Raw genomic sequence first — 12174 nt, 5'->3', positions numbered from 1 at the left:
TCTTCTCTGTTACACTTGAAAAGATTGTTTCCCCTGAATGACCAAACAAAAACATTTCTCAACTATTTCCAGAGAGGCTGAAGTTTTGATTTGGAAATGTCCATGTCTGAGATTTCTGCTAATCATAATACATGTGAGTGAAATGTGTTACTCTGATGTGCAGAATAATCCACAGACTTCACTGAACTTTTCATTGTTACATACTGTAGAAGGTTTTTATTTGTCAGCATTGTACGCATTACAATCCTTATATTCCGCATTTTTTTGTGGCAGCAGGTAGGCAGCAGGAATCTCAAAGGCAAATTAAAACATCTGTTTTTTTTTGTCCTCTTAGGGGAAGTGGAACCTGACATAAACACGTTAATTGACACATTAGCCCCATATGAAACAGCAAACACAGCCAGCAGATATGCAGCAACATTAGCATGCCTTTGGAGTTGTTGCTTCTGGGCCAATATCCAAGTCCAATATTTACTCTACACTCTTCTTTGGTCTACGGAAGAGGATTGGGGCCAGGTGGGAGATAAAAATAATGATTTTGTTTCATAATGCAGTTCAAGCAAAAAAAGTCAAAATTGAGAATAAACAAATGAGATGTTTTTGGGAGAAACTACTATAACTATTCTGGGAAAATCTGTGTTTATGTAATTTATGTGATTTTTTTTTTAGGCATATATTCGATGTATTGGCAAAAATCAGGTTGTAGGTTGCAGTCTACTTTACAACTCAAAAAGTGACTTTATTCTCAACATTTGGACTTTTTTCTCGAAGTAAAGAATTCTTTTTTTTCTTTTTTTTCTTCTACCTGGCATAAATTATCTTCCGTATTGGTCTCCACCATCTCCTGTAGAAAATATTTAGCTCTATAGCTGCTAAACGCTTCACTGTGTTCACCAGCTAGTGTTTGTTGCTGGGCATGTAGTGTACTGTTGGTTTATCAGACATTGGAAACGGCTGCCTACTGTGACTTGAAAAAAGGTTGAGAACTTTAAGAGAGATTCGAAACACTTCAGCTGTAAAATCAAAACAATTAGCTAAAAGATGCTAAAATACAGACTTCTAAATCCATACCTTAAACTTTTATTTATTATATATTCTATTAGGTTATTATTATTAGATGTAGCCCCTTAGTGCTACAGTGCTTTTTCTTAAGAATGTTACAACGTACTTTACAAAATAAAATCAAACAAGGCAGATAAAATCACAATAAGACCAAGGGACAAAGGCACAGAGGAAGTTAACAGTTAAATGGATAAGATCAAATAAATAGGAATAAAACAATACAATCGCCTTTACAAAGGCTTTCACAAAGGGAAAACTTTTATGAAGAGATTTAAAAGTAGCTTGGTGCTTCTAATAGCAAAAGGCTGATCAACCTTTGTTACAAGCTGTAACAGCAGGGCTGTGTGGCAGGTGCACTGTGCAGGCATGCACAAATTGTTGCACTTTAAAAAAAGAAAAGAAAAAAGGCTGTTTATTATAAATGCATGGCTCATATGAATTTTAGAGCAAATCAAACAAAAACAAACTAGAAGGGCACTGAGAGTGCAGACGAGTGCTGCACACTTCCACCGTGTTTCATGAAAATCCTGCTGACTAACAGACAAACAAACAAGCCAAACTGAGCCAAAAACACAACCTCCTTGGCAGAGGACTGTAATCTATTTAAGATAGTAACTGTATTCACAACAGTGCCAACTTAAAATGTACCAGTTACTAATATTTTGTATTTTTAATACATAATCCTGTTACTTGTATTGTACTTGAATGTTACTCCCTGACCTGCATTTGATCCATTGTTAACACAAAAACATGGGTTAGTGCATCTTAAAAACCAAAGCATTTTCATGTTTAAATAATAGTGTGAACATGTGTTTTTTGTCATTTCTGTGGCCAGACCCCTTTCAAACGACGGCCACCTCCCAAGCAGCTTCCTCCCTCTTTGTGTCCTCCTCCAATAACATCACTGAGCTGCAAAGCTGTACTCCACCACTAGGTGGTAACACTGTCCAGTACATGAGAAGTTACACGTCTGTTGAACACACAGCGTCCCTCAGTGGCTCTGTGTCCTACCCTTATGTAAATGATCAGTCTCGCCTGCTTCCATTTTGTCTGTCCAACCCCCCTGCTCCCCTGAGAATATAAGCTCCTCTAACCAGTGGTGTGTAAAGAGAAGTGTGTGTGTGTGTGTGTGTGTGTGTGTGTGTGTGTGAGTGAGTGAGAGTGAGAGAGTGTGTGTGTGTGTGTGTGTGTCAGAGCTGTCATGACCAGACAGCAGAGGATGGAGATCTAGGCAGGAGAGCAGATGGATTGAGGCACGAGGACTGCTCCCATCAATGCACACACACATGCACACACACGTTGGCCTATGGACCAGCTGTTGTCCTTTTTCTGCAACTGTCTGAGCTGACTCCATGTCCTCTCCTCTCCTCTCCTCTCTCCCTCTAGATGCATTTAGTAGGGAGCCTGGGAGCTGAGAGGTAAACAGTGGGGCTAATTGTTTTGACATACTGCTCTTTGTTTTGGCCTCCTGGTGCTAATCAACCACTCGGCTAATAAGTCTGCCTGGCAAGGAAAACACAACTGTGTTCAGGCTGTGAGGAAGGGAAAAAAGGGGACAGGGCTCTGTCAGGTTGACTTATACTCCTCAATAAAGTCCTGCAGTCGTATATATATGTAGTCCTCGTCAAGCAGAGTTCCCACAGAGCTGCTGTGGCTGGGTAGCGCCCCGCTCAGGTGTGAATCTATTTATCCTCATTAACGAGCGTCTCCCCAAAGTCAGCCAATTAACACGCTGCTCCTAATGAAGCCATTAGCTGTCAGATGAGGTAGAGGCAGTGCTTGTCATCGCCGGTCCACTGTGTGTTTATGTGCGCGTGTGCATCCACTCTAGCTGCTAATAAAAGCAAGAGAATTAATGGAGTGAGCGTGTGTGATAATGAGTTAATGTGGAACAAGCAGGACGAGTAGTGATCAGCCCTCTGTCTCAAATGAAGATATCAGACACAGTGATTTACTCTCTCAGTGTCATAAACAGGCCGCTCTCCCCTCACATGTAACGTGTGTGTGTGTGTGTGTGTGTGTGTGTGTGTGTGTGTTTAATGGGCAGGGTAAGTGGGATAGGGAAAGATCCTTTTCTAGACACAGAGATGCTACTTGGTTCTTGAAATAATGTCTCAACTGCAGGGGTGCAGCCGCGTGCGACCACTTAGCACAACATCAAAGTTTGAACAAGTGTCATCCTCAAAGCAACAAAGTGTGGTTGTCACTCGGAGTTCTCGTGTCGCTTAATGGAGCTATCACACTGCACAACCTTAATATGGTTTTAATTGTCAAAGTAATTGCGAAGACATGAATGCCACAGCCTCGACAGAGAAGAACAATGAGATCACAGAGGCAGCTGTTCTACTGACACCATTTTTACAATGAATTGCCAGCGACTGCTTGGAAGAAGTGGAGATAGTCAGAGACTGCACTGATCTGAAGAGGAAGGGAGATCACATTCAAATACAGAATTTTAGATTTAAACCTGAAATATAAAGAATTAGGGTTTTCAAAAGTATCTATTTCAAGACTGATGATAAAATCTCCACATTCAATACTATAGAAGCTATTTGAAAATTTAGATCTACAATATGATTTACAACATAAGGCTGCACTGTTTAGTGACTTTCTGAAGCAGCACTATGTGTAGGTTGTTGGAAAAGGAAAATCATTTTTTTATTACACATCCAGTACCAAATAGAGGTACATCTCAAAAAATTAGAATATTGTGAAAAAGTTCAACATTTTTTTGTTAATTATTTCAGAGAGTGAAACTTGTATATTATAAAGATTCATTGCACATAGAGTGAAATATTTCAAGCCTGTATTTCATGTAATTTTGATGATTATGGCTTACAGATGATGAAAACACACAACTCAGTGTCTCAGAAAATTAGAATATTAACACACATATTAAACACAAAGGTCAGGCTTCTGAAAAGTATGTTCATTTCTATACACTCAATACTTGTTTGGGCTCCTTTTGCATGAATTATAGCATTAATACGGCCCTCACCTTCCTCTTGACAACAGCCCATTGACTCCTATGGGGTTCAGGTCAGCCGAGTAGCACCATGGTCATTGAACCAGCTTTTGGTACCTTTGCCAATGTGGGCAGGCGCCAAGTCCTGCTGGAAAATGAAACCAGCATCTCCAAAGAGCTTGTGGAAGCATGAAGAGCTCTAAAATGTCCTGGTAGATGGTCCACTGTGTTTTTTGAAGTCCACAGTCAACGCAGCCAACACCAGCAGAGGACATGGCCCCAAATCACCACTGACTGTGGACTCACATATTGAACTCTTTCACAATATTCTAATTTTCTGAGACAGAGTTTTGTGTTTTCATTATCTCTAAGCCAGAATCATCAAAATTACAAGAAAAACAGGCTTGAAATATTTCACTCATTTACGTGTAATGAATCTATATAATGTATGAGTTTCACTTTCTGAAATGATTGACAAAAAATATTTAACTTTTTCCTGACATTCTATTTTTTGAGATGTACCTATACAAGTATATGAACATTCCCATGCTCAAATATTTCTCAGTTGTTTCTCAGAAAGGGAGAGGGACGCCTGGAATGCCCTGCTTAGCCTGCTGCCCCCGCGACCCGGCCCTGGATAAGCGGACGAGAATGAATGGATGGATGTTGATGATCTTGGGGGTTGATGCCATTTGTCACACACACTGTGCTAAATTTAACCCATTTTGACCATCCGAGAATTGATTGAAAAATTGCTAAAAATCCCTTCAAGATATCACATCAAGAAGACCTTAAGTAACACCACAGAAAAATCCATGCTGTAGTTTTGTTTAACTCTGACAAACTATCTCTCTATTTTGTGGTTGCAAAGTTACATGAGACTGTGATTATCTTAGAGGTCACAACAGATCATTTTCTAGAATGGTCGAAAAATACACTACAATGAAATGGCTACTATGGAAACTTACATCATCACACGCTCATTGAATCCACACGAGTCTCAGCTTTCTGTTCATACCCAATATATACAATTCCAAAACTCTTTAGGGACACTGGTATGCAGAAATATTCAGATACACATTTTTTTAGAATAGGTGAAACTCGCACATTTATACTGCATGAGGAGAACAGCAGTTTTTTGTCCCAAGGTGATTGGGTTTAGCATAAAGTGGGCATGTTTGTAAAGGGGAGAATCGTGGGTACCCAAAGAACCCTTTTTTTGCCGTGGTATCAAGTTTTGTATCAAAGTTAAAATTTCTGGTTCTGTATCTTTTAAAAACAATACACTAAGAACAGTGGTGGAAGTACATTTACTCAAGTACTCTACTTAAGTATAATTTTAAGGTATGTGTACTTTACTCGAGTATTTCCATTTTATGTAACATCATACTTCTACTCCACTACATTTAGCTGCTAGCTTTAGTTACTTTTCAGGTGGAGATTTAACAAAAAATATGATACATTTAAAGGGATTAGACTTTAAAGAATTAAACCTCATAACAGTATATTAAATAGCTATAATGAGCCCTTTCTTTACCCAATAAAATGCATCAATACAAATAATCCAATCATATATTTGGAATATATAAAAGAAATCTGTATAACGAGTACTTTTACTTTTGATACTTTAAGTACATTTTAATGCTGATACTTTTGTACTTTTACTTCAGTAAGTTTTGAATGCAGGACTTTTACTTGTAGTTGAGTAATTTCAACTTTTACTTAAGTAAGAAATCTGGATGCTTCTTCCACCACTGACTAAGAATAATCTTGAATAGAAACATTAAAAGACTTTGCTATTGGATCTCCTCAGCTGGATGTACTATAAATCTTACACCACCCTGCCCCCACCCTACACACTGTAGCTGCCCGGCCCTGTCAGGGGATGCCAGAACTGAGGATGTGAAATTGATTTTAGGTTATGGGATTATTGCAGATTCGTCCCTACTCTTCTTCTTCGACACCCCTCCCCTCCTCCTCTTCAGTCGCTCTGCTTTCTTCTCTCCTCCGCTCTCAGTCACAGTTACCCTGCCATTGATTCTGTCCTAACACACTGTTGTTACCTGCCCCCGCCCTCCACTGATCACTTATCAACTCTGGTCATTTTCACTTTGAAGTTGTGTCAGCGCCCTGCAGCAGCAGCAGGGCTGTTTGTATTTTCAAGTGTGAAACTGTGAGCAAAAATAACTGAACATGGGATGAATCAGTGGGTAGATTCCCCTCTGCAACAAGTGTGAAAAGCATTACTAAAACTGTGTTTATACAGAAAATTAAAGCCTTGTTTATACTCTCAGGCTGTGGGAGGGAAACAAGGGAAACTACAATTTGTTTCACTGTGTTTTTTTATTCTGAAGTCAGGACATACTTTTTAAGAGTTGTATTCTTTAACAGGACGTCCTGTATGAATCTACTGTGTAACGGCAGAGATCAACTTTTATAATTCTTTTTTTTGCATATAAACACTGTGCACTATGCTCTAGTCTATTGACATCTGGAAGTATTGGAACCTTGGTTTTTAAAATGTGCCTTTTTTAAGGGAGTTTGGTTGCCTCATGAAAATGTTTTGTTATTTTGGGAATTCTTACATAATGTCAGAAATTACAGAATGGAACACAGCAGAGTGATGAAAAACAAGTGCTACACCAAAACTGTACCACTCATCTCAAGTAATCCATTTTTATTATAAATTTTATTTTCATTAGAATTTTGAGTTGTATGCCAAAAGGTAATGCATCTATTTTAAAATATTTTACATCCTTTGATTTGTTCACATATTAAATACATTATTATTATTATTGTTATTATTATTTTTATTGTTGTTGTTGTGTTGTTGTTGTTTTGACGTATTCATTTTATTTTTTTTGTAATTTAAGTAATTTATAAATGTTTTAGTTTGTATTTTGTTTGTCAATTAGAAGACTCACTAACAATAATTGTAATGTAAAATAAGCTTTAAGACAGTGGTTTCCAACCTGAGGGTCGTGGCCCCTAACAAGGTCACAAATTATTAACAGGATATGAAAAAAATAACAACAATAAAACACTTTTTTCTTTTGAATTTTGGGTGGTGTTTCCAAGCCTAAATAATATTTAAACAAAAGAAGACCCAAAAAAAATGTTTTTAATTTAATTCAGGCTAAAGTCACCATAAATAGTAGACTTGTAGCTGTGCAGCCGATTGTGATGGTTAAAATCAAACACTGCTTTTGTTTTAAGGGATCACAATTCAAAACGGAACAACCAGTATAAAAACAAAGATCAGTTCTATAGTTTCCTAACAGAAAAGGTGAGAAAATACATTCATGAGCTTTGGGTAAACACAGGGTGGTAGTAAGACTTGGTAGAAATTAAAGGAGGATGTAAAATGGATCATTTCAGCCCAAAAGTCATACGAGCATGTGGCGGAGCAGCAGCCGATGTTCATTATTCCCATGTACGGATCGTCTCATGTGGGCTGCTGTCTGTGTTCTAGACTGCAGCCCTCTGCTTTCCCCCTTTTCCAATTAAAGATAAATGTGCTGTTGAATGTCCTCTCTTTGACCTCGTGCACGCCAGTTTTTACTGCAAACACTACATCAGTGCCTCCCAAACTTTATTCTGCCTCCTCACTAAATCTGTGCCAGCCCGCTTTAAAGTTTCGCCTCTTTAATCCTAATGTGTTTTATTCACTTTATTGACCTTCACAGATTTTCTTTTCAAAATTCGAGAAAAATAACACTATTAATAAAAGCTTTGGAAAACAATTTATTTAGAGGAATTTGGTAACTTTTTTTTTTTTTTTTTTTACACTTTTGACTTCTTAACTTTCAACCAAAGTCTTTGAAACAGGATACAGAATAAATTCAAAGAGAACAGAAGGTTTGTGATGAGATACAATTTATAAAAAAAATAAAAAAAGGTGTGAGTCAGACTGTACCATTATCCCCTGCCAGTAAACAACCGGCTCATCCTCCAAACTGCTCCTACACAAGTCACTACTCCTGCTTCTCTATTGTTGCTGTCCTGTCTGATGATCAGTCCGCTCTCACTCAGGATCTGATTCAGAGGCTCAATTATCTGCTAGTGCAAAGCCCAGTCATCCAACCTCAAGCATTTTGGAGAAATAATTACCTGAAGTTCTTCCTTTAATGCGTCTGAATGTGCTTTCATCTTGCACCTGTTATATTTCTCTCACTGTCCTTCTGCACATTTTCCCAAGTCAATCATTTTTCGCTGGTAACTTATTTATGTGCAGTTACTCTTTACAGACATATTTGGAAGTAAAGGTGTTTTTTTTCCCAGCATCCTGACACTGAAGCGAGGTGGAAGAGGCTCAAGGATACTGCAGTGCTGCTCTGGACCTTGGCTTGCTTTGCTTGTTTGCTCGGCTGCCTGCTCTCCTTCCATCTAGGGGCATTTTTTTTCTTCTCCCCCCTTCCCTAGAAATCAGGGATTATTTCGAACTAAAATAGATGGATGGAATCAATCAGCCATGGTTTTACTTTTCTCTTCTTCTACATAACCGCCCCCTTTCACCTCCACCCTCACACCCTTTTCCCTCCCTCCTTCTCTCCCTCTCCCTCTCTCTCTCTGTCTCCCCCACCCCCCTCTCAGGGCTGCAGACTGAGGAGATGCATAAATTCAGATGCATTAGTATTCCAGTCAGGCTCTCCATTTCAAGGCAAGGCCTAGCACCCTTCCGCCTCTCCTCTTCTCCTCTCTCCCCTCCTTCACTCTCCCTCTCCAGCTCTTATTTTTGAATCATTTAAGCAGCGCTGCATCTATAGGCCTACTTATTTCCAAACCATCCCTAAATTATTTTTAGGCATTATGATATTTTTTTTTAGGAATATAGCTCTATTTTGCCCTCGCATGGCCAATTATACGCAGCTGTAGTCTTTGAAATGAGATTCATCTGCTTCTGATTGTGTGTGTCTGAGTCTGTGTGTGTGTGTGTGTGTGTGTGTGTGTGTGTGTGTCATTGTGTTTTGCTGTCAGGCCCAGCGGCCCAGGCGATAAATCACGCATGTCTGATTGAGGAGGGCAGAGGGCCCGGACAATAACATTTCAGTGGAACTGCTGGAGAAAGCGACTCAGTTTGCTGTGATCCGTGGAGCCTGCAGACCTGCAGCCAAGGTCCTGTTGAACCACTGGATATTTTACAGCTGTTGGTCACATAAAGAACTTCAGGAGAAGTTGCCCTTTGACATGACATTGAAGCTGAGTGAAGGTTATGCTGCTTAAGCAGAATTGTATAAATACATAAATGGAGCATAATGTTCTCTTTAGTAAAATTATAATTAGGCAAAGTTTTTGATTTTAACCTATTTTCAAAATTGTGTGAAAATGTAAATGGGATGTTGAATTAAGAACATTTAAATAATTACATATTTTAATTATTGCTTTCACTATCATGTAATAATAATTGTAATAATAATAATAACTTATAATACATTTTAAAAGTATAATATTTTTTAAATAATGTATAATACATGTAGTAATAATAATAATTGTGATTATCATTATAACATCAACAATAATACTTATTTTTAAAATAACAGTTATAATACATTCTTAAGTAATTATAATAATTTTAAAATAACGTTCATGATATGTAATTATAATTATTATGATTTTTATAGTTTTGTATGATATTGTGCCTACTTCTAAATATTGAGTATTCATTCACCAGAAGCTGGATTCTGTTTTGGACAGTGAACAGTTGTAGCAAGAAATTGTTTATTACAACATACATAGTTTATTTCAAAACATAATACAAGCTTTATACTGAAAATAAATAATTACTTGAGCTGTCATCGAAATTTGGAATAAAACCGCCGAAACAGTTCAATCTTACTGAAAATATTGTGTGTGTTTTTTTACATTGCTAATTAAGTGCATGAATAACTAAGAGCATTTGTTTAAATTAATGACTTCAAAAGGGTAATATATAAAACTGTACAATATTCGAAAAAATACTTAAGAAATAAACCAATAACAGGAGTATTTAAGATTATAAAATTTTGATACTGAACGTACAATAAAATTATAGGCAGGTGTATAGCGTCGTCAACCCCTCTTTCTATTCTCTGTTTCAGAGTCCACACAGTTTATATGGTCGAAGATGATTGAAATCAAATAAATGAATTTATAAATAGCTGTATAACTGCGTGTGGCTGAAGCTACAGGCCATAAGGGAGGGATTTAATTTAAAAACAAACCCTCCAAGTGCTATTATGTTGGTAGCAATACCTCTACAACTGGAATGAGGGCCTATATTTGCATATGCAAAAATAATTACAGATCTGCTAAGAGTATGTTACAAAATAATGAGTGTAAATATGATGAGAACTAAAGCATCGTATGAGCCCGAGGGAAGCATGAGGTGGACTGTAAAACGGCTTCTGGTGCTGCAACAAATCAATTAAGAAATGATTATTTGTTTCACTCCAGCAGAAAAAAGTCCCATCCTATCATTATTATAGCTGATGAGAAATGGTGACACAAACCAAAGGCGCTGGCAGGTTATTAGGCACATTTTGTATTTATATCCGTGATGTAGAAAATAATTTGGCGGGCTCCAAAGGTAATCTGAAATGTGATATGCCGCTATAGAATAATGCCCTCATGACAGTTAGAAAATGACGAAGGCTGAACAGGTATCTCTGTTATTGTTATTGTGTTTCAGTGCTGGAGGAGTCTGTACCGGGACGCGCCACCGCGGAGCCCCTGCGCTCAGAGTCAGTGCCGGGGGGGGGTTCCTCCCGGTGCTTCGGTCAGAGATCATGGCACGAGGAGGCATCTCCCGCGCTCCCGCTGTGAGAATAGGGTCCCTCGTGCGGCGGCGGCTCTCCCGGCGGCGTCATGCGCTTCTCCTTCTGCCTCCGGTTGCAGAACCAAACGCGCACCACCTCCTTCTCCAGCTGCAGCGAGTCCGCCAGCGAGGTGATCTCCTGCGCGGAGGGTTTGGGACACTTGAGAAAGTGCGTCTCCAGGACCCCCTTGACGCTCACCTCGATGGACGTCCTCTTCTTTCTCTTCCTCCCCTGAGCTGCTATCTTGTCTATACTGCTAGAGCTGCCTGTGGACGAGTCCGCCTCCTCCAGCCACTTGTTCAGCAGCGGCTTTAGTTTGCACATGTTTTTAAAGCTCAGCTGCAGAGCCTCGAACCTGCAGATGGTGGTTTGGGAAAAGACGTTACCGTACAGCGTGCCCAGAGCCAACCCCACGTCCGCCTGCGTAAAGCCCAGCTTGATTCTCCGCTGTTTGAACTGCTTGGCAAAGTGCTCCAGCTCGTCCGAAGTCGGCGTCTCCTCGTCGGAGTGGTCGTGGCAGTGGTGCCCGCCGAGGTCGCTGTGCTCGGGGCTGAGCGTGTCCCTGAGGCCCGGGTGCATGCCTTGGCCCTGCGGGTTGGGTGGAGGTGTGAGGCCACCGTGGTCCAGCATGCCGTTGACAGTGAAGCCCGTCTGGGAGTAGATGTTGATCTGCTGCCCGCTGGTGATGGAGGAGTTGTGGGACACCGGAGTCCCCCAGGCTCCCGGGTGGTTGCCATGGTTGTTGTGATGAGGGGAGTGATGCGCTACGTGCGGGGAGCGGTGATGGATGATGCCAAGCTGCAGGTCTTCTCGGCCTGGTTTTACGTCCTGCTGGTCCATGGAGGCCGACCAGGGGCTGCCCTCCGACAGACTGCTCGCCCACTGGTGCCCGAGGGGGTGCCCGTTGCTCTGGACGCTCTGCAGGTAATCACTCTGGAGGAGTTTCTGGTGTCCTCTGTAGGGGCTAGCAGGCTGCATGGCCTGGCTGTCCGGGTGGATCATGGGACTGGAGCTGAGCAGGGTGTAGGGGCTGGAGGCAGCTGTGGCCATGCTGGCTGCTGAACCCCACTAGTGCTACTGAAGGAAGGGAGCAGCTCAGCCTCTGACATCTCCCTCTCTCTGGAGCCTCGGCAGCAGCCTGGCAGTGACTGACAGCCTCCACCGCCACTCACAGACCGACCGAGGCGCAGCGACGACGCCTCTCAGCCAATGACAGCGCAGATATCCAACCCTCCGCCTCTGGAAGCAGAGCTGCGGTTAGGAAAGGGTTACAGGCAAGTCGAACCGGAAGTGAGTCGGAATGCTGGTCCAGTGGGTCTGGCTATGGAACGATGTGCGCGCAGAGCGCAGTTC

The 12174-nt window shown here is 40.7% G+C and overlaps 1 protein-coding gene across 1 annotated transcript; it reads right to left on the bottom strand.

Annotated features, from left to right (window-relative positions):
- Nucleotides 1-9671: 9671 nt before the first annotated feature.
- Nucleotides 9672-11972, bottom strand: LOC131981785 (POU domain, class 3, transcription factor 4-like). Its single transcript, XM_059346258.1, has one exon. The coding sequence runs from the start codon at nt 11869-11871 to the stop codon at nt 10783-10785; it is 1089 nt and encodes a 362-aa protein (XP_059202241.1). The 5' UTR covers nt 11872-11972; the 3' UTR covers nt 9672-10782.
- Between the last annotated feature and the right edge of the window lie 202 nt (nt 11973-12174).

Source organism: Centropristis striata, chromosome 12, assembly GCF_030273125.1.
Source record: "Centropristis striata isolate RG_2023a ecotype Rhode Island chromosome 12, C.striata_1.0, whole genome shotgun sequence".
NCBI lineage: Eukaryota > Metazoa > Chordata > Actinopteri > Perciformes > Serranidae > Centropristis > Centropristis striata.
This window is presented reverse-complemented; position numbering and strand designations above follow the sequence as displayed.